Source organism: Myotis nattereri (genome assembly GCF_964212035.1).
Source record: "Myotis nattereri genome assembly, chromosome: 17".
NCBI classification, from domain to species: domain Eukaryota; kingdom Metazoa; phylum Chordata; class Mammalia; order Chiroptera; family Vespertilionidae; genus Myotis; species Myotis nattereri.
In genome coordinates this window covers 25708487-25732330 of record NC_138092.1, presented here as the reverse complement: position 1 = coordinate 25732330, position 23844 = coordinate 25708487, and the positions used below count along the sequence as shown (strand labels likewise).

At 35.4% G+C, this 23844-nt stretch overlaps 2 protein-coding genes across 4 annotated transcripts in view; one reads left to right on the top strand and one right to left on the bottom strand.

Moving 5' to 3' along the window:
- The window catches only part of MTBP (MDM2 binding protein), a 50720-nt gene extending 29921 nt beyond the window's left edge, over positions 1-20799 (bottom strand). The window contains exons 1-11 of the mRNA XM_081111287.1: positions 20646-20799; positions 19734-19814; positions 18033-18106; positions 17784-17935; positions 16174-16232; positions 14497-14641; positions 13366-13483; positions 9117-9251; positions 7220-7314; positions 6345-6417; positions 4551-4668 (exon numbers count right to left, since the gene is read on the bottom strand). Of these exons, the coding sequence (XP_080967413.1) occupies positions 4551-4668; positions 6345-6417; positions 7220-7314; positions 9117-9251; positions 13366-13483; positions 14497-14641; positions 16174-16232; positions 17784-17935; positions 18033-18106; positions 19734-19814; positions 20646-20763 (1168 nt within the window). The 5' untranslated portion in view covers positions 20764-20799. The remainder of the gene's footprint in view (positions 1-4550; positions 4669-6344; positions 6418-7219; positions 7315-9116; positions 9252-13365; positions 13484-14496; positions 14642-16173; positions 16233-17783; positions 17936-18032; positions 18107-19733; positions 19815-20645) is intronic.
- Positions 20800-20851: 52 nt separating this feature from the next.
- The window catches only part of MRPL13 (mitochondrial ribosomal protein L13), a 31209-nt gene continuing 28216 nt past the window's right edge, over positions 20852-23844 (top strand). For 2 of the 3 annotated variants that reach the window (XM_081111285.1, XM_081111286.1), the window contains exon 1: positions 21051-21163. In XM_081111285.1, coding sequence (XP_080967411.1) covers positions 21137-21163 — 27 coding nt within the window. In that variant the 5' untranslated portion in view covers positions 21051-21136. Of the gene's footprint in view, positions 21164-23844 lie in introns of all 3 variants that reach the window. The other variant, XM_081111284.1, reaches the window with a different exon arrangement.

Here is a 23844-nt window from a genome sequence, read left to right as displayed (position 1 = left end):
AAGTTCAATGAATCTATCAAAAAAATAAGAGAAGACAAAGAAATATAAAATAGGAGAGAAAGAGAGAAACCCAAACCAGGAGGTACAACATCCAAACACGACTAACAAAAGAGGAAACATTCAAAAATGGAGGAAAGGAAATTATCAACAAAATAATTATAACAACATTGTCCCAATAAAAAGACAAACTTCCAGGCATGCTGAGTGCCCCATTCTATATAATCCTATATAATAAAAGCATAGTATGCAAATTGTCCCCTCAACCGGGAGTTTGTCTGGGAGTTCGACCAGGGGGCAGAGCTAGCCGGAGGAAGGGCGGGAGTACCAGGCCGGCAGCTGGCAGCTGCTAGGGACCCTATCAGTGCATGAATTTCGTGCACTGGGCTTCTAGTACAAGAATAAAAAGAGCCCTGGCCAGGTAGCTCAGCTGATTGGAGCCTGGACCCATGTACAAAAGGCTGCAAGTTTGATTCCCAGTCAGGGCACATATCGAAGTTGCTAGTTCCATCCACAGTTGGGGTACCTATGGGAGGCAACAGATTGATGTTTCTCTCTCCCTTCCTCTCTCTCTAAAATCAATAAAGTGCATATCCTCTGGTGAGGATTTTAAAAAGCAGAATAAAAATAGATTCTAGAAAATGCCAGAGAAAATGCTTGCTTAGAAGGAAAGAAGGAAGGAAGGAAGGAAGGAAGGAAGGAAGGAAGGAAGGAAGGAAGGAAGGAAGGAAGGAAGCCAAGAGTGAGAATGGCACTAGAATTCTAAACAGCACCAAAATTGGAAGACAATGGAGAAATGCGTTCAAAATTCTTATATATACTAAGAAAAAAAAATCTATTGTAAGTTTATTACAATAGTTTATTTCACAGATTTGAGCATACTGTGGGTTAAAGCCTATCCCCCAAAACAATTATGCAATACAAAAAACACACAACCTTTTGCAATTAGCTTGAAATAGGAACATTAATCCTATTCACAAACATCAATCTTAGAAAAGGAATTTAGATAAAGATTAGAAAGAAAAAACGCTTGTTACTAGTTGTATTTGAAACTAAGATTTTCCAAGACTTAGTGACCTTAATTCATTTACCAATTTAGCACTTTGCAACTCAAATTATATATCTTTTCCATATTTATTTAAATCCTATCACCTTTATTAGAACTTTAATCACTGAAGGCTATAATTACAACAATCTTATTTTCCTTAAAAGAAAAACATTTATTTTACAGAATTCCCCTAATCATAATGACTATGCAGTCATTTAAAAAATGGTGTTCCAGATTTGGCAGGTGTTAATTGAAGACTTACTAAATAATTTTATGTAAATACAGAGTAACAGATTTATAATTAGCATAGTTATTCAATTCCCATAGCTTTTCCTGAAGAAATACGGGGAAATGATTACAATGGAAAATTCTTCTCTATTTTCATCTGTTATTTTTACACTGTCAACTTCTAAGAGATTGATTGGCTTGCATGTCCCCCCCCCCCCCCCCAACAAAACCAAATCTGCATTTGGATCTACTATATAGGCAAGATGGGAGAAACAGAAATTACATATTTCCTTTAGTTGCATCAAATTTTGTAAGTAATATATAAACTATAATGAAAACTGTGTCATTACTAGTTTCATTCACAAACAAAATTTTAGCATAATAAAAACCAAGTTATATTTTATATCAATACATTTCTCCGCAGTTCTTAAAATCCTGTAGCCAACCCCCTCTTTTTTATAATAGTTCAACAATATAACTGGAAAATAGTATTTCAAATGATATCATGAAAAATATTCCAGGATAATTTGGGAAACAACTGTTAAGTGAATATTCTAACTTATTGAAAAGTAAATAATATGCCCAATTATTTTGATAATGATGATAAATATTAAACAATAAAATATAATATAATCCTCAAGGTAGGCATTTTTGGAGACCACACATTTTCCAATGACATCGTTTTTCAAGCAATTCTAGACCCAACTTTTGAAATGGCCCTTTGAGTCAACTGAAGAGGCAAAAAAGAAAACATTTTTTAAAAATCAATATACTTACTTTATATTCATAAAGCATTTCCAAAAAATGTATTGCCTACTTTCATCCCCCACCTTATTTGTCAGACTAAGCTTCGATGACTTAGTGCAAAACTTAGCTGCCACTAAGAGTGTTCAAGAAAATTCCCTGCCACAATTCTATAAAGAATCTAAAATCGATTAAGAAATGATATTGTTCACTGCTGAATCCTAGCACCTAGAATAATGCCCTGAATACAGTAGACACACAATAAATATTTGTTGAGTGAGTGAATACTTTCTCTTTGCCACTGAAATCTCTTTCAAATCTTTACCAGAGTCCTTTATCCATTCTCAATATGAAATTTATTCATAGATCAGTTATGGTGTGTAATTTTAACCTTATTAGTGTCAGCTCACTATTTCAAAACAATTTCAACACTGATTTAAGAATGAAGAAGGTACATGCTTCAATTCAAAATATTTCATCAGTTATTAGTCTAGTCTCTTTATTTTTTTTTTCTTTATTAAGATATTACATATGTGCCCTTATCAGCCCATTGCCTCCCCCCAACCCCTCCCTCATGCCCTCACCCCCCTGTTGTCTGTGTCCATTGGTTAGGCTTATATGCATGCATACAAGTCCTTTGGTTGATCTCTCTAGTCTAGTCTCTTTAAAATATTTTTATTAGATGGATTTTCTGTCAGCAAAATAATACTATTTTTTTCAAGAGTACCTTTAAAATTTTTCCTTTCAAAAGAATTCAAATTTTTTAAAAAAATGAGGCAACAATAAACTTAGAAATCTAAAGTTATTGTGGATGGCCTATAGATGCATTCAGACTTGGGTGCAAATTCTGACTTCACCCTGTAATTTAAGTTTTTTGATTTCTCTGTAGCTTAGCTTTCTCATTTGTAATATAAAGTTAGGGGATGATCAACATCTAGTTTTTAACAATTTCATAAAACTTCTCTGTGAGCATATGATAAGCCAGATATTTTTTATGGTAAAACTGGCTTTTCAATACAAGTTTTAAAGAGAAGTCTTGCTTCAGAAATCTAATAGGGTTTACTGAATTGCATACTATCTAATAAAAGGGTAATATGCAAATTAACCATCACTCCATCACAAAGCTGGCAGCACCCAGTCCTCTCAGCCCCGCCAGAGTCCCCCAGTCCAGGGCGGGGGGGTGGAGCGGGGGTGGGGGGGGCGGCCACTGAGAGCGGGCAGTGTGAGCAGCCTGGCGGAATGCTTGCTTCATCGCCATGGCGATGAGGCAAGCATTCCACCCCATCAGCGGAGGGCCTCTGGGCAGTGGGCATGGCGGGGGGCGGGGGGGGGGGGGGCAAGCCTTCTGCACCTGGCCACAGATGGGTCTCTGGGCCGCAGAGAGCTTTTGGGCAGTGGGTGCGGAGTGGCCAGGCCCCGCAGAGAGCTACTGGCACACAGATTCATGTGCAGGGCTACTAGTTTATACATATAGTTCTTATTGCCTTTTTACCAGTACCATAATACTTTCTGAGTTTTTTCCTGAAAACCCTTTTTAAAAATCATTCTTTTGCTACTCTTGTAATTTTTTAATGTTTTTAATGTTTATATTGATTTGAGAGAAAGAGGAAGGGAAAGAAAGAGAGAGAGAAACATTATACATGCCCCGACTGGGGACCAAACCCACAACCTGGGCAAGTGCCCTGACTGGGAATCGAACCAGTGACATTTAGGTACACAGGCAAATCTCAACCAACTGAGCCACAAAGGGCAGGGCTCTTTTGCAACTCCTAACTTAAGCATACTTAAATGGGGAATTGGTTTTCTATTTTAAGTTAAACCATATGAAATTGCTGATATTTAACAATTTTTGATATACCCATATAACAATACCATATGGTTCAAACTAATACATATGTATGTATGTATTTTATTCCATCAAGGGATGTATGGTAAACCTGAGGAACTGATAAAAACTGGGGTACACATTTTGGTTCACACTGAACAGACGACATCTATTAAAAGGCTTTTTTTTTACTTTTCCAAAAAGCAAAGCATGAAGGAACACACGTTAGCTGTGTTACTTTGGGCAAGTTACTAACAATTTGAGCTTCAATTAACTCAGGAACTACTAGGGTTTGAATTTAAATCATCTGATTTTATAAAAGAAATAAGAATTTCATTTTTACAATGACATCTTGGTTAAGAGCACAAAAACTGTTTTTTTAATATGCCGTATAATAAATTAAGCACTTTTTTTTGCAAAGTTTATTCCCAAAATGTCTCCAAAAAACCCATGTTCAATGTAATTAGCTATCTAAAAACCCTAAGTTCTGCCTGAGATCACTGATATTTTTTGAATGTATATATATACTTTATGTTACAGTTGATTGTTAGAGATAATAAAAATAGAATCTTCAAATGATGTGGGTCCTTTTTAATTAGTAGTAATACATATTATTTTCCCATAAAGAAAAAGTTATCTCCACTGAAAATTTGATAAATTTTGCTTCTATGTCATACCACTGAAACAACTTAAAGATTTCCTACTTACCACTGATTACCTTAGGCTTTTTAGCTATGTATTCCTTCCATTTTCTTGAACTGAGTTGGCTGGGAGGTGGAATAAGTATGTTACTAATAGTACATGGCAATACAAAAAGTGCACCAACCTATTGAAAACAGAATATACTTTTAGTGACTGCACATTGAGATTAATTCTTAAGTAGTATCATCTGACAAGTTTCCTCTCATATTTCACCTACATAAAATGTATTTAGTAATGTTCTCTCCCAATAACTCCACTAAAAAACAAAAACAATGCCCCACCTCCACCCTACACCCCCAAAAAAGCCAAAGACCAGTCAACAAAAATAGAGAAAGTTCTTCAAAGCTATAAGCTTTTTTGGTTATAAATCTCTAAAAACCTTATTATTCACATATCTGCTTCAAGTTCAGGTTACAGGTATAATTTCTTCTTTTTCTGAAAACTAATGAGAGGCCAGAAATTCTATCATCAAAAGATTTTGTAATATTTAGCCATAATTTTACAACCTTTTGATTGGATGGATTATTGTTCTGGCTTCAAAATTAGAATAATTTAGTAAACAACTTCAAAATTTCTGTTCCTAGAAATTAAAGATTTAATGATGATAAGTACAAAATGCAGAGAAACCACATGAATCACATGCCAGGAAACACACAGCAGCTTCTCACTGATTTATGAGCAAACTCAACTTATTCATCTTTGTATTCCCAGGGCTGGCCAGACAGATGCTTATTAAATATTTGTTTTCAAAAAACCACCATAATATATTTAGGTAAATTTTTAGTTTGATTAAGCACTGAATAAACAAATTGCAATTCTGAAAGTGGCATTTTGCCACTTATTTTAGAACACAAGCTATAACAGTCAGCACATCTCAATAAATACATATTTTTAAACTCTGGGGAAATTTAGTCGGGGCATTTGCTATAGATCTTAAATCTAAGGCAAAATCACTTTTAACTGTCCTATGTAGATGCAAAATCACTTTTAACTGTCCTCCATAGATGGATGGGTTACAAGAGATGTGATACTCAAATAATGCATTAATGTGCTAGTTTTACTGCTACTTATTACTTTTACTTATATATTATTATCAGACATAAAAATAAGTATATTACAAGAAAATAAGGTAATTAAATGTGCTTATTTTCCTTTATTATTATAGTAATAACCTTTTTCATTTTAAGTCAAATGTATTTTACAAAGTCAAGAATTAGACATTAAAAACATTTAGCAATGTAAAATAATCACTAAGTATAAAAGACCTATGTGTAATTTTCTAAGTACTAAGTCCTAGTTCTTCATTGTTGCATAAATAAGACTTCAAAGTCCTAAATGCACGGCAAAACTGCACGACCCAAAGACTGTGATGTGACCATGCTAGATCAGGGCCCAGTTATACTTGACAATTACATAATCATTATAATTAGAACTTCACAGTTGAGAGATGCTAAATGAAGTTCAATGCCTAACATATAGCCTGATACAAATGTGGCTGGACCCACAGGCCAAAGAAGTGACCAAGTTTTTGAGTCATCTCTTTTTGACTAAACATTTGCTACAAACATGAATGACATTTCTAAATCTCGCCATGAAGTTTATTTTGAAAATTTCTTCTAAAAAACAAAACAACACTTCATGTCTGCAGTGGACTTTGGAGTTATTATGAAAAGTCCAAAGTGGCTTAATATAAATTAGGCCCAAAATCATGTTATATTAAAGAAACCAAATCACTCAAAAACAGATTCATAAACTCACACATCATTAAATATTGAGTTAGAAACAAAACACATTCCCTACATTGCCACATAGAGAAGAAATCTGCTCCAACAATAACATGGAGTTCTTCTTGGTACTGTTTTTTGTCAGTTCTCTGAACTAAGGAGTTAAGAAATGAAAGAATGGTAACTGTAAAACAATTCTACTCCCTAATACAAGTTTGATTCTCCAACTCACAAGATGCTTGAATTTATTTATTAAAAATTTTAACTCTAGGAATTTACAATTACTCCTTTGCTTAAGGATAATTATTTTTCTGATTATGAAAATATACCAAGAAATAGTGTTAGTATGAATGGTATCACTATAAACTTTAGAAACAAGAGATTTGTAAAAACTGTAACTTCTGAACAAAAATTCAAGGACACTATACTAATGTTCCATTTTCAGCCAACATTTTTTTTTTATACAAAGTATCCTGTTCTTAGGTGTATTTCTAAAAATCATTACATTTTTTAAGAGAATTTAAAATATGTTAAATATTTACAGGTATAAATGATCACATTCATATTTACTTTAGTATATAACAGATACAATAGACTGGCGCGTACCCATTCTGCTGATGGCAAGAGAAACAACTGAGCATTTCTGGAATATGAAAATTACTGTTTTTCTCTATGTATTCCTAACACTTCTCTCTCCTCCCAACCCCATAAGCAGTAAGTAGCAATCAGGAAATCTTCTGCCTCGTCTAGAAATATAAATACAATACTTGAGGGGAGGAATTTTCTCGCAAGTTGTAGAACTTCTCTTAAAACAATGGCAATGAAAAGTATACTGAATACTATTCTTATATAAAACAGCACAGTCAAACATTTAATGTGGAGTGGGACAAGGAAACATTCTACCCAACACAGAAAATGTAACCTAAAATGAAGATATAAATGAAAGGATACAACTCGAATTCAATGTCCGACAGATAGCAGGAGGGTAGGTCTGATAATTTTATCAGCTGCACAAATTCTAAAGCTAGGCCATAATAATGGAAAACCTAGAAAAGAAATTAAAATTATATAATACTTTAAACACTATAAGGTAAAATTGAACAAACAGGTGATTAAGGTTTAAAACTTTAAAACGAATCTAAAAAAGCATATATTTACACATAACGTCAAACACACATTTCATCCTCTATAGCAGACAAGAATTTCTTCCATTTCAATTCTACATATCAGAGCCGAGAGACAGACATGGAGATTTCTTAGGAACTAGAAAGATATTAACAGGGAGATGATGAGTCATAGAAAGAGGAAAGCAACAAAGGAAAAGTTCTCAATCTTTCCTGTTTATTCTCAGCAAGACAGACAACCCAAGAGACTAGAATATTTTTTTAAAAAACTAAGAATTTACAAGACTGAGAAAGCAAAAGAAAGGTGACCTCAGAATGAACTCAGGTTAAGTGGTATGCTGAAACAAACAAACAAAAATCCTTGGAGGAAACACTGAAAAAATTAAAATTAAACAGAAAACTAGTGAAGGCAAGAGTGCTAATTAACAAAGTTCCACTCAGAAATAACATTGCAGTATTTCTTTGGGTAGAGCCAACAACTAAATTAGGAGTGAGCTAATGAAGAAGGGCAGGTATTTCAAGAGATGGGGCTAGAGCGCTTCATAAGAAGGGCAAAAAAAAAGTGAAGATATATTGAGGAACCAACACTAAGTTGTAGACTGGCAAAAAGCTGAGTAATTTTACAATGTAAGTTTATGTGTGAGTATATTTGTATTATACATACACAGTGTATATAAACATACATATATACAAATATAGTGTGTTTGTGTGTGTAGAGAGAGACTGACTGACTTACATGTACTGAAGAGGTTGTACCCTAAGATTCTCTTCAATTGAAGCAAAAATTAGATATGCTATTCTTACTTAAATGGGGTACTACCAAAGATGAGAATTTGAGATCATCAATCTTATGATCCTAATCTTTAGAAAAGAATTTAATATTCCTGTGAAAGATGGCCATGACAAGTTGCTTAAAGTAATCAATTCTGAACAGCTATTGGGAAATGTGTTTCCACTGCCTTTTCGTGTTACCCTTGGATCAGAAAATAACACCCATCCATTTGACATCAGTATAATGTTATGACTGTTATATTTTGCATTCTTGAATTAGACCTTTTAAAGTGAATTTCTAGAGTGCTTCTACATGCATAGCTCTTACGTTATTATTCCAATGTAAAAAAAAAGCCAATTAAACCCTCTTTAATCATTATTCTTTATAATTACTTGCATTTTAAGAATCTATGGTGATATGGGACAAAAACCTAACATTTTAAACACAGTAAATGAAGCATATGCCCAGTACTATGTCAGAGGCTATTTTCTCACCCCATTTAACTCTCATGATAACTTTGTAAGATAAGTGTGTTATTATTGGCTCCACTTCACAAATGAGTTAATCAATCTACCCAAGGTTATAATGCCTCACAGGTGACAGAGTTAGGTTTCCAACCCAGGTCTGCCTAACATCAAAGCCTCTCCTCTTTCCACTGCATCATACTCTCTGACCTTATCAGTCTAAGAAAGGTCACATAGTAAAGTCCATGCCAACGGCAGTTGCAGGTGTATAATGACCTAACGTTAGGCCCATTTCATTAAAACAATATTTTTAAAAATCTAAAACAATAATAGTTTTGCCAACATTTAATGTGATAACACAGTATAATTTAAACACTTAATTTTACTATAATAAAAATACATTAGTAAATGTGAATTTATAACTCGAACTTATAGGGACAAAAATATGCATGAATGGATAACTGCAAAATTAATTAAACATAGATTACCTTTGGTAAACAAGTCTTATCCTTCGATAGAATTATCTTTTTGTCAAGAAAGCAAGTATTTAAGTTAGATGTATTAAAACTCTTAGGTGCAACTCCCTTTAAACAGAATTCAGGAAAACAAATTTCACATCCAAACTGAAAAGAAATCAAGAGGAAAAAATTACAGACATCACGAATAAAGTTATAAAGATTAATACATCTTCTTGCAATGTAAAAGTTGGGAGGAAACCCCTATGTAAATTTATTTTCCTTTCTTCAGCTCAAAGTGTGGTTCCATTTATGTACAAATCCCATTTATTTCAACTCACACATGAATTTTTCATGAAAAGCTCTCCTTGGCCCTTCACCAGCCTGTGAAAGTATATTAAGTCCATTCTATGCAACCACGGAACCAAATAACCTCCTTTGCATATACTTGTTCAATATCTGGCTTCCTACCAGTCTGGAAGTTCTGCAAAAACAGAATTTGTTCATGCGACAACGGAAGCTGCTGATGAAAGATCAATTCCTGCAGAAGTAGTAATAGCAGGGTTGCTAATAATACCAAGGGTAACAACAATGATCTCTAACACTCTGAGTGGTTACTTTGTACTTTAAATAATTTAGTTCTCATAAAAATCTATGAGCTAGAAGCTATTATTATCCCTGTCTTACAGATGAAGACAACTGTTGCACCAAAAGGCTAAATATTACCCAACATGTCATACAAAACCACCAAGAAATAGAGTTGGGACTTAAATGCAGGCAATCTAAGTATAGAATCTATGTCCTTAATCACTATAATTCCTCTAGGCTAAAAGCTATTTTCCAACCAAAAAAAAAAAAAAAAAAAAATTGATTTCAACTTTTAAAAGCATCCAGTGGAGATATGAAAAAAAATAACAGAATCACATGAAAATAACTGGTCATTATCCGTCTGTATAAAAACATGTAGTTTCAGAAAAATTATACAAAAGCAATTCTCCTAGCTAATCGTATCTTGCACACTTCCAGGTGGCTATATGATCTGTACATTCAAACCACAGCAGAGCCCAGCTGGTGTGGTTCAGTGGTTGTCAACCTATGAACCATGAGGTCACGGTTCAATTCTGGGTCAGGGCACATGCCTGGGTTGTGGGCTAGATCCCCAGTAGTGGAAATGCAGGAGGCAGCCCATCAATGATTTTCTTTCATCATTGCTGTTTCTAGCCCTCTCCCCCTCTTCCTTCCGTTATCTGAAATCAATAAAAATATATATTTAAAAATTACTAGATGTACCAGTTAATAATGCGGATTTTTTTTCAATAGATGGAGTTACACATATGTTGATACATATGCGATTTGATATGTATGCTATTTTGTTGTATTGAATACAAGCTTCAAACTTTCATATGTCAAATTTTGTGAAGGTGTTAACATCATAGATATTTTTATGCTTAAAAATGTCAAATTTCATGCCAAAAAAAGAACATTTGCAGGAAGTTTTAATTCATTACTTTATTTATAAGAAAAGTGCTGCTGAAAGTTATCATATACTTCAGGAAGCTTATGGTGAACATGCTCCATCTCAAGATACTTGTGAATGCTGATCTAAACACTTTAAAAGTGATGATTTCTATGTGAAAGACAAAGAACATCCAGGTCAACCGAAAAAGTTTGAAGATCAACAATTACAAGCATTATTGGATGAAGATGGGTGTCAAACTCAAAAACAACTTGCAGAAAGATTAAACGTTGCTCAGTAAACAAATTCCAATCGTTTACAAGCAATGGGAAAGATTTTAAAGGAAGGAAAATGGGGGCCACATCAACTGAAGGAAAGACAAATGGAAAACGGAAAAGTCATCAGTAAAATGTTGCTTTCAACGGCACGAAAGAAAGTCTTTTTTGCATCGAATTATGACTGGTGATGAAAAATGGATTTATTTTGAAAATCCCGAATGCACAAAATCATGGGTTGATCCAGGTCAACCATAAACATGGACTACAAGGCCAAATCGCTTCGGAAAGAAGACACTGCTCTGCGTTTGGTGGGATCAGGAAGGTGTGGTGAATTATGAACTTATAAAACCAGCTGAAACCGTTAATACTGATCACTACCGACAACACATAATCAATTTGAACCAGGCTTTGATCGTGAAATGACCAGAATGTGTCAGAAGACACGGCAAAGAAATTTTGCTTCGTGATGACGCACCATCACACACCTCACAACCAGGTAAAGACACGTTAAAAGATCTTGCCTGGGAAGTATTAACCCACCCACCATATTCACCAGACCTTGCTCCTTCAGATTACCACTTGTTCTGATCGATGGCACACGCACTTTCTGAGCAGCACTTCAAAACATACGAAGAAGTGGAAAATTGGGTCTCTGAATAGTTTGCCTCAAAACAAGAAAAATTCTATTGGGGCGGTATCCACAAATTACCTGAAAGATGGGGGAAATGTGTAGCTAGCGATGGACATTACTTTGAATAAAGCACTTATATGTTTCTCTTGAAATGATCATGTTTTCTTTGGATCTCAAAATCCACATTTTTAACCAGTTAATAGTTAATCCGCATTACTAACCAGTTAATAGCTAATCCGAACTATTAACTGGTTAATAATTAATCTGCATTTTTAACGGGTTGATAGTTAATCCGCATTATTAACCGGTTAATAGCTAATCCAAACTATTAATCGGTTAATAATTAATCTGCATTATTAACCAGTTAATAATTAATTTGCATTATTAACCGCAATAATTCAGATTTTGTAATCAAAGAAAACACGATCATTTCAACAGAAACATCAAAAGTACTTTATTCAAAGTTATGTCCATCGCTAGCTACACATTTCCCCCATCTTTCAGGTAATTTGTGGATACCGTCCCAATAAAACTTTTCTTGTTTTGAGGCAGACCATCCAGAGACCCAATTTTCCACTTCTTCGTATGTTTTGAAGTGCTGCTCAGAAAGTGCATGTGCCATCAATTGGAACAAGTGGTAATCTGAAGGAGCAATACAACAAAATAGCATACATATCAAATCAAATATATATCAACATATGTGTAACTCCATCTATTGAAAAAAATCCGCATTATGAACCAGTACACCTAGTATATTAAATTAAAAACCACTGCAGAAAGGTTTACCTGGAGATTTTACCTTCCCAAGATTAAGATGAGAAAGCATTCAAATCAATAAGGACCCAGCTGCATTAATTCCTGCTGTCTTATTAGAGGTTGTATTACACTATTATTAAGGATAAATTAAAAAGGGAAAAAAAGACTAGTAATAGGTGCAATAAACCTTTACAGGAATGCAAGGGCCTACTCATGTTTCCACGTCACCCTGAACAAATATTAAGAAACTTGGTTTTAGTTTTTTCTATATACAAAACTCTAGGACATTTACTTCAACAGGGGCACAACTTATAAAAGACACCAAACATATTCATAGAAGAAATGGCAAACAGAATTGAAACCTCAGAGAAATTTAAGATTAGGAAGTCCAACTAATCTGATAGTCTCAACTTGCAGTTAAGAAATCTGGGGTCCAGCAAGGTTAAAAAAAATTGCTCAAAATCAGAGAACTGCTTAGTAGAGGGCAGAGATTACTAAACTAGTATTATAGGTAAGAGATTATGTCCTAAATAATTTTCCTATGTATGTGATAAAATAAAGACGCTTAAACAACATGCAGGTAACTAATGTCAAAATCTATATTTAAAAAAAATATATTACATTCTAGAACAGCCGTGGGCAAACTACGACCCGCGGGCAGGATCCGGCCCGTTTGAAATGAATAAAACTAAAAAAAAAAAAAAAAAAGACCGTACCCTTTTATGTAATGATGTTTACTTTGAATTTATATTAGTTCACACAAACACTCCATCCATGCTTTTGTTCCGGCCCTCCGGTCCAGTTTAAGAACCCATTGTGGCCCTCGAGTCAAAAAGTTTGCCCACCCCTGTTCTAGAACTATAGTGTCCAAAACATAATCACAGTGATTACTTACATTTAAATTAATTAAAGAAAATAAAGTTAAAAACTCAGTTCTTGGGATGAATAGTCACATATAAAGTGCTCAGTAGCAGTATGAGGCTAGTAGGAAACTGCATAAGCACAGATAGAACATTTCCATTACCACAGAAAGTTCTATTTACAGTGCTATTCTAGAACATCTTTATAAGGTACATTTTCACTAAGATTAATTTAAATTGTGTTATAAATAAAGTTGAAAGGACTGCTTTGCAAACTCTGATCACTAAGAAATCTACTTACCTTTCTTTCCCATATCTGGATCTTTCCCCTCCATAATTCCTTTGAGTCAACAGCATTCCCAAGATCTTCTAAAGATACAACATCAGCAGAAAGGTATTCTGCAATTTTCTGACAATTTCTATAAGTAAAAGATTAAAATTAAATACAGGGTTTTATATTTTACTTAGATTTAATGGTCATAGTTTAGTACAAACCTAACGGGCAAAAATGCAAGTTCATATTGTTGCTTTTATCTACTTTTTAAAATATAGAATACCCATTCAGTCAGCCTCTGAGTGAGTTACTATCACCTATCACATCTTCATTTAATCCTAACATCCCCAGGCATTGAATTATTACCTTTAATATTACAGGTGAAGAAAGAGACTTTACCTTAATATGTGTTGGCTTAAGTGTATCAGATGCACACACACACACACACACACACACACAGACTCGCCAATTCCTTATCTTAAAAAAGAGAACTAACCTCCTAAATTGTCCCCATATGCACTTATCACAGACTATCATGACTATTACCATTCCTGTTTCTCCCTCACTTCACTGAAAAAGATCAAATCTCACTTTAACTCAGCAGCATCTACTGTTGTGCTTGGCATAAAGTAAGTGCTCAATAAACACTTGTTGAATGAAAAAAATCATGAAGTTAATAAACCTAATTTGAATACTCTTTAAGGATCAAACTGTAATAGAAATTGATCCTTACTAAAATGTCATAGAACACAACAGTATATGTTTATTTCTATATTGGCACAGAAAGCAAAAAAAAATTATAACATTATAAATTCAGTGTAACCATGTACCCATAGTATTCATTATGGTGCTCAATGGACAATACAATCCTACTTAAAAGCACACTGTGAAAATTAATGCAAATATATATATATATACACACATATATATATATATATATTTACATTGATAATATTTACTAAAAACTTAAACATACCAAAAGTACAAGTACACAATAAGAAAAATCTAGATTCTTTTCAATTAATCTCCATTCACAGTATGATATAAAACTATCTTGTCACATTAAAATTTTTTCAAATGCTGAGTCTATTTAACAGGATAACATATTAATTGTAAAAAAAGAACAAAGACAATAATCAAATGAACAAAGATACTTACATTTCACAATGATTTCCTGCTATGGTAATTTTTGCTGAATACCATTCTTTTAAATGTTTTAATGCTCCAACAGTAGGCAAACAGTCTTTTAATTTAGGAGGATCTTTGTCAGAGGGCAACAGTATTATGTCTATCATTGCTCTACCTAGAAAGAGAAAAAGGCATTTTTGTAATTTTCTAAAAATGTTAGATATGAACTACCTTAAAACAGTACCATGAACGATTGACTATTTATGTTTATCTAGAAGATAAAGGAAAATTTTATCTTTAATTTCTAAAATTCTTCAAAACAATACACATCTTTAGGAGCTAAAAAGTTTTAAATGTTCATCATTTGATTCAAAGCCATGTTATTTTGAAATAGTTATCATGTGCGAGAAAACAATTAACTACATCACGATTACTTGTCAATTATGCACCAGTGGTTAATTACACACTTTGCTCTCATCAATACTATTGTACTGAACAGAGAAAAAACAATCCTGTGCAATTTCATCACATTTTTCTATACTTAACTTTGTTATAAAAAGGGGAATGAATCAGTATAAAATTGTAATGTTCAAATAAATTCTCTTTTTAAAAAAGCAAAAACACTCAGAAAACGCAATTATACTGACATCACTGGTTCCTGAGAAAGATAACTTCATGAAACTTTACATTTTATAAAATTATGAACTTACTGAAGATGCAGAACAATCAAAATGAAACAGAAGCAAAATAAAAATTTGATAATGAAAGTATTATAATTTTCCAAACCAATTTTGTCTCATGTATATTTCAGTATTTTGAACTTGACACATTTTGCTTAGAAAAATTGATATTTTTTAATCTATGTGTTCAGTTATTTCCATGCAGAATCTTTTACACTAAAATACGATCTTGAGTATAAGGAGCAAAATGTGATCTATAAAACCCATGGTACTTGCATAGGCTTTATTCATCACTGTATACTCAGCTCCTACTACAATGCATGTCAACAAATATCTGCTTAATAAATGACCTTGAATAAGAAAAATATTCAAAGAAAGCTCTTTGAAAGTTTATTTGTGGAAGCAAATTATACCAAGCTTTAGATGCCAGCTACTTGATTAACACAAAGAAATTGGAATTTAAGACAAAAACAGTTTAAAGCTAGTATGATGCAATATTCATAAAATATGATTCTATAAAATAGTTCTATAAAAAAATGCTAAATCATAAAATAGTTCTATAAAAAAATGCTAAATCAGTGGCTTCTCTTATTGCACAACTTTAAATTTGATGTATATAGTGATTTCACAGCATAAAAGAATGTTATTAAATTATCTAGATGAAAGAACTTCTTCCTCCAGGAGTTGTGTATGGGACTAATGTTCTATAGAACATACTCTGTAAAACATTGGTATGTAGTGGAAAGATTCTTCAGTAAAAAATAAATTAGGAAACAGATGGGTATTTCATTTTCTAAGTTCTAATTTTTGTCTCACTAAATAAAAACAAATAAGAGAACTCTAATGTCTCCAGAATGTATTTTATTAAAGTAGTAAACTATGTTTTGTATCAACTTCAATTAAGAAATTATTTTTCATTTTGAATTTCAAAGTTAAAAATGACAACCCAAGGATAAAGACTGAATTTATCACTCACAGAAAGTGTAAAATACGATACAAATTATTGAAAGCAGTCATAAAACATTACCAGGAGCAGGAAGTTTGTCTGATAACTGATGCAAGTTTTCTGCAGATTCTTCATATAGACTAAAATAAAAAGGTAAGTTAGAAAAAACAAAAACACATACACATTATATCTCATCATAAATACTAATGCATCTACATGCTAGATACTGTTAAGTATGTTAGATGCACTATCTCATTTGAGCCTCATGATAATTCCATGATGTACTACTATAATACTATTGTGGTCCTTAATTAAAAGAATTTCCCTAAAGTTACATAATTAGTAGGTGTGGAAGACAGGATGCAAACCCTGAGTTCAATTTCTCAGTCATACCCCAAAACAAACAATAACAAAGATAAGCTCCCTAAATTAAAGGTATTTATTAAATAAAAATCATAACTAATAGACCAAGCATTATTTTGAATCCTAAAAGTAAGGTATTTGCTAAGTGTTTAATAACGGATACTGCTTTGCTCTGAATTGCATATAACAGCCCTGACTGGGAAATATAAAGCTCTACTCAAATTCTTCAAAATCTTTTAGTTTGATCCATATGATTACTTTTTTTCACAAAATAATTTATTATAAATCATACAGGTATTTAAATCCTTTCTTATAAACCCACCACTGTCTAAAAAACGTAAGGCATCTATGATAAAGTATAGTATTCAAGCTCCCTCTTGTGGAAATAATTGGTAGGTCATTTACTAGAAATACTTGCTTTTCGACTTGTAGTAGTGGTGAGAAACATAAGGGATTGTCAGTGATCTGAGGCTGGAAAATACCTTAGGATCCTTTGAAAGGATCTCAGCGCTTTACAAGTAAGAAAACAAAGGACCACAGAAGTTAAGTGGCCCCAAATCATGTAACCAGACGCTAGTTATACAACCCCCCGTTCAAGGTTCTTTCCACAATCCTACACTGTCTCCCTTCGCAATCAGTACAAACAAATGGGACCTAAAAATAGAACACTGAAACTTTTAAAAAATCTGTGCCAATTTATGGAAATATAAATTGACTACTAAAGTAAATAAAAGTGGTTTGTCATAATGCAATATGGGAGATTAAACTAAAAGGCACTGATTATGAGTCAAGACAGAATATTTCATGAAAAAAATTATCACCACTTGTATCACCTGAATTAGCTTATATATTGTACAATTAAAAAAAAAACACTAAAAGTGAACTCAATTACCTATTTAATCCTCAAAAACTCTTTATGAATTTTTAAGGTACTTAAAATACTGTAGGTATATAGAAACTGAAGAAATAATATTTCAGCCTGAAATAGCAAAATAACAATAATAGTTTGCTTTGAATGCTCAGTTATTAATCTTAAAGGTTCTATTCATTACAAAATATAATTACCAGGCATATTAAATAAAATATCACTTTTTATGGTTCCTACAATTATGTAAGCTAAAGCTAAGTATTATCTGACTCCAATTTTTGCATTTTAAAGAATTTTACTCAAATGGCCCAAATCGTCTGATGTCTTCCAAAATGAAAAGTTGAAAGTGTCAAGTAACTAAAATCCTCTACTATAGCTGCTAAAATATCTAATCTTCATTCTATAGCTAAGATACTATCTAATGTGAACTAAAGATATTATAAAAAGCATATAAGCATACTCAGCCAAGGATAAGGACTCCCTGCTATTATTATCTTCTTCCTCAAAACACTCAACAGCACTCAGACATTCTTCAATATTGGTTTGTAGAAGATCTTCAATTTCATCTTTTTCTGTACCAAAATGTATCTCTTCCCAGTCAGAACTACAAAACTAATATATCAAAAGATGGCATTAAATGATGGGTCCGTGAAATTATTTATATTAATAAAGACACTCACTAATGACTATATTTCTAAATTTATATTACCTGATAAAATCCACATATGGCTTGCACTGCAAAGAACCACTTCTTGGAGCCAAGTACACCGCCCACTGAACAGGCTTGAAAAAAATTACTCTTATTAGAAGAAAGACATACCACAATTAAGCAGATGTTATACTATATATACTTAGAGAATTATATAATTTTGATACATATAGGTAGTCCAAGTTATATATGTAATATATCTACACTAATAAAAGAGAAACATGCAAATTGACTGTCCCTCTGCTATGCCCACCAGCCAATAGAGTGATATGCAAATTAACCCAATAAAGATGGTGGTTAATTTACATACACAGGTCAGAGCATAGAAGGAAGCCAAGTGCTGCAGAAGGGAGCAAAGCAGCAAAGGGAACGGAGCTGAGGCAGCGGACACGGGAGGGAGCGAGGCACCAGAGACGGGATGGAACGAAGCGGCGGAGACGGGAGGGAGCCGCGGCGAGGTGGCAGAGACGGGAGGGAGGGAGGGAGGCAGCGGTGAAGGGAGGGAGCCGAGGCAGCAGAGAAGGGAGGGAGCCGAGGCAGCGGAGACGGGAGGGGGAGAGGCAGCCTTCTCTGCTTCACTCCGGCCTCAGGAAGCCCTATTCTTGCAGGAATCTTCCTGCAACAGGCCTCTAGTGTATATATAATGTGCATTATACACACACACACACATATATTCACTCACCATGAATACTTTATATGTATATATATAGTATATATATATATATATATATATATATATATATATATATATATATAGTATTCACTCACCATGAATACTTTATATATATATATATATTAATTGATTTCAGAGAGGAAGGGAGAGGGAGAGAGAGATAGAAACATCAATGGTGAGAGAGAATCACCGGCTGGCTGCCTCCTGCACACCCCCAACTGGGGATTGAGCCCGCAACCTGGGCACCCGCCCTTGACTAGAATCAAACCCAGGACCCTCAGTCCACAGGCCGACCTTCTATCCACTGAGCCAAACCGGCCAGGGCTAAAATCTGTATTATTAATCATCATTTGAAACAATAAAATCTACCATAAAGATGTTGAAAAAAACCTCACTGTATTGCTATTAATTCACACAAAACTGTGCAAGTCATTTTAGTGAAAAGTATATGCTCTCTTCAAAGACCAAGAAGGTCTGGCTAGAAAGGGAGTAGTAAAAGAGTAACTATAACCTAAGACAAGGAGGATGCTCTCCTTGGAGCTGGAATATTAATAGTGGATATGAAATTAAGGCTCTCCCCAGGGTATTAGAAAAGCATGAATGTAGAGCTATGCACACAAATTAGATTCAATGGAGAGAGAAGCAGAAATGTAGCAATCGAGGCTTAATTCATGGAAGCTAGGAAAGATGCTAAGTGCCTATTACCAACTATATTCAGTTTGCACAGAGATGGCAAAAGATGTAATTGTGTCGCCTTCTGTCTTCCTGTGATAAATCCACTACATATTTTACAAAATAGATACTAGGAAGAGGTAATTGACAAAAGAAAAAAGAAAAATAAGACAAAAGCACAGCAAAAAAAAAGTGATAAAGCTGCCGGGATATTCAAGTCAAGTCTAATGTGCTAGTAAATGGATTCTAAAAATAGCTACTGTGATTAAAAAATAAAAACAAACAAAAAAGAAAAGTTTATTTCCAGTACCAAGAAGTGCTGTGCTGGAGAAAAGAGGGATTCATGCTGTACTTACCAGGGAAAGTACTATCTTCTGGATTAATTGAAGCATAAATTCTTCTTTTCAGAAGGTGATAAACATTTGCTGCTGTCCAGTCTGAAAAGGAAATGACAGACTAACTCAATGGGCTCAAGAGTTACATAATCTAGGCCTATTCTAATGTCACCATAAGAGATTCTCAAGAACAACATGTTGAACGTAAAAGAAATATGCTCTGCTCAAGTCTTGTTATATCTAAAGCAAGCGGAGAAAGTAGGAAACGCTCCCCGTTTGTGCATGCTAGCTCCGGTGACATATCCAAAATTCCCCCCAAAGAAAAATTATGCTGAAAAGGAAACCCTGTCACAGCAACCTATACACAACCACATACACTTTCTCCTCAAAATGCCTGCTTGGTCAACACAAATAAAAAGTGCAATACCGGGTCTAGACAGGAGCACCAAAAAGCAGTGCCTTGTCCAACAGTTCAAAATGTTTTAAAGTTATGATTTGTTTGTGTTTTTTGTTTTTACTTATGTGTTGGAAGTCTCCTCCCATTAGGATATAAACTCTAAGAGACTAAGGGTCTTTTCCATCGTGTTCTTTTCTGCACTGCCTGCCTTTGCAACACAAGAGACAGATATACCTATGGAATGCAAATATTTCCAAAAAGCAGAAATTCCATTACTAAAGCACAGAGGATGTATTCAACGAAATTTGTACTGTGGCCAAGAACTTCTGGGCGCCAAAACGTTGCATCCACCAAGGTGGCCCTGTTTTTCCAGGAAGATAATGAATCATGTCAGCCCTCATCAGTTCGATCCGCGATCGAGTCCCAATTGCCTGGAACAACTCGATAGTTTCCTCCCCAGCAGAACTCGGTAGCAAACTCCCATCCCTTCTCCTCCCCCGACAGCCGTTCCCGCGCTTTCTCAGCCCAGCACTCACCGGGCTGCTTCTCGGCTCCCTCCGAGGACGACGACCCTGGCGGGCGATCCTGCTGCCCACCCACCGCCGAGGGCACTTTTCCTTGCCCCCAGATGACCAGGAGCAGGTACCGATCCATCGCTCCCCAGCTGCGCCCGGGTCTCAGCGCCCCGATCCCACATCAAAACAGCCGCGCGCCACTGACGCACTTCCGGTTCCCTTCTGTTGAGGTCGGCTGGAAATGGTGTGCTCGCCGTTGGTTTTCCGCAGCTTTTCCAGCAAGGAGTGAATTTCGGGAGTTATTCTCGAGAGAGCCGCATGATTTCCTCCTTCGTAACGAAATAGCGGGCGTGGGAAGGCCGGAGGAGACCCGGGAAAAGCGGAGGAGCGGCTGAGTGCTGGCCGGCCCAGGAACTGTCCTGCTTGGCTGGGTGCGTTTCCCGCCGGGCCCGTGATGCCGCGGACCGCCCCGGACTCCGGAGACTGGAGGACGGCCCTGCGAGTCGGGTAGCATGTCGAGTTTCTCTAGGGCGCCCCAGGTGAGCTCGGACTCGGTGGGTTGATGGGATTCATTACACTGACAGGAGGAGTCAGTGGCTGCAGCTGACGTAGTGAAGCTGAATGGGCAGGAAGCCGAGTCCTTGGACCAGGGGGTACCTCTGGGAAACACAGATGAGAGGGTCGTGGCCCTGGCCCCTACTTGCTCGTGTTCTCTTTGTATTCGTTCCCCCCTCTTTTCAAGCAGCCCTTTCCATGTCTTTTGTTCCCGGTAAGAGTTTTAGGAGAGAAGGTCAGAGAGGTAATAAGATGGATCACGTAGGTAGGGCATAGTAGATCATTGTCAGAATTTGGGTTTTTTTACTGAGTACAATGAGAACCTATGGGAGGTTTTCGAGCCAAGGCGTAACCTGATCGCATGTGTAAAAGGGAGCACTCTGGCGTGCTGGGTTGAAAATAGACTGTTGAGAGGCCAAGAATCCCTTTGGAGGTGGTTGCTGTGATCCAGGCTAGCCATGATGGTGGCACAAACCCAGGTACTAGTAACCGTGTGGTGTGAAAAATGGCCAGGTTCTATTTGATGGTGGCCAATAGGATTTCCTGAAGGACTGCAGGTGGGAGGGGTAGCAAAAGAAGAAGCAAGGGTTACTCCAGGGTTTTTGTTTCAGCTGCCAGGAGGGTGTGCCATCAGGTGAGGTGGGGAAGGCTAAGACTGGAGCAGGACTCAGTTGGAAGAGCAGTTCCGTTTTGTGTTTCAGTTTAAGTTGCCTCTGAGCCCAGTTCTGCTCCAAGTGTGATTCCTTCCTGGGACAGGTCACGGTTACCTGTCCCTGATGAGGTAAATACAAGAATTAAAATCAAACATTTTTAAACTTGGATAATAGTTTGGCATTGTGGCAGCATTTTAATTTTTTATCGAAGTTTTTTTTTTTCCTTTCTGTATTGATCTACATTGGATTGGGGGATTAACTAGTCTTTTGCTACGTGTGGTTTAAGCAGCACTGAAGTGCAGATGTTAAGAGGGCAGCCGGATCCAAGTGTAGAGTTCAGGGAAGAGGTCCAGGCTAGAGATGTGAATTTGGGAGTCATCAGCAAACATGTGGCATTTGAAGGTATAGGTCTGGATGAAGTCTTTGAGGGAGTGAGTATAGAGAAGAGAGGAGGGCTTATCGCCGAGTTCTGGGACATTTCAACATTTCAGAGGCAAGGGATAACGGGACAACCAGCAAAGTGGGGGAGGGGAAAACACCACCAGGTGGTGTCCTGGAAGCCAAGTGAAGAAATACCCAGGAGAGGAAATGATCAACTGTATGGAGGACTTAGAATTGACCTATGGATTTAGGAGCATGCAGGTCATGGTAACTTTGGCAGGCAGTAGAGGGGTAGTGATAGGTGTGGGAGAGCAAAAGCCAGACTGGAGTAGGTTGAAAAGAGAATGTGGAGAGACAAACTTAATAAAGAAAAAGGAAAGGAAAGAAATGAGGCAGTTGCTGTTGGAGAAGTGATGTCAGGAGTTGCTTTCAAAAAAAATTACCATGGAGAATTGCAATCATCTATAAAAACAGATGTCACCCACTATCAGAAAACTCATAGCCAATGTAATTTCATCTGTACCCTCATTGACTTCCTTCCCTTCTTATTGAATTTGAGGTCAAGAAGAGACTCATTATTTCATTAGTAAATATTTCAGTATGTTCTCTACAAGACAAGGATTTAAGAAAATCACAATATCGTTTATCAAAGCTAAATGAAAACTTAATTAATATCATCAAATATCCAGTATGCTTAAATTTCCAATTTTATCCTATATCGTGTATTATACAAATACATAATATTTCTACAGTTTGTCCCTGTGGATTAGGATCCAAAAATGCAATAAGTTGTGGTAAGTTTCTCTTAATAAATAGGTCCCTTTTCCTTGCAATTTGTTGAAGAAACAAGATTGTGCTGTAGAATTCCTGCTATTTGAATTGTTTTATTAGCTCATAAACTGAGAATGGTAGGGAAAGGATATGGGCTAGAAGCTGTCTTTATTTACAAAACAATCACAAGTTTCAATTAAAAATACAATAGCATTTGCAGTGGCATCAAAATATATAAAATAGGGCTAAATCAGACAAAACATATGCAAGGGGAACTAAATGGAGACTAGAAAAATGAGAACAGGAGAAAAACAGAATTGGTAGCAGTTTTATAGGCTGATTTGAGGTTGTGATTATTAAGTTGAAAATGAAACCAGTACCCTAGTTGTATTTTTTCCCGCATCGTGTAGCTGCTTGTGTATGTGCATAGAGGAAGCATCTGGTCGAGATCTTTCTGGGCTGTAGGTGTCCTCGAGTTTGAAGGCGCTGAAAAGATGGTGATCTATGCCTAAGGCAGCCTAAATATGTCTAAGGCAGTTTTGTTTTGTTTTTTAATTTATGTTTATTCAGCATCATTCATCTATACTTTTCCAGCCACATTCTGCTATTTAATTTTCTCTTTGAATTAAACTGAATAGTCTTCAGTTCCTAATTCACCACACATCTTCTACTTCATACAGGCTTTTTATTACCCTTCCAAGTTTTCTGCTATGCCAGATAAAAAATATAAGTCATAATGTAAAGGGAAATAAATATTTGGAATATTTTTAATAAAGCATGATGCATATTACTAATAGAAAAGCAGGCAGGAAAAATTATCGTATTGTTCTTTGATGATATATAATAATTATTTCTATTTT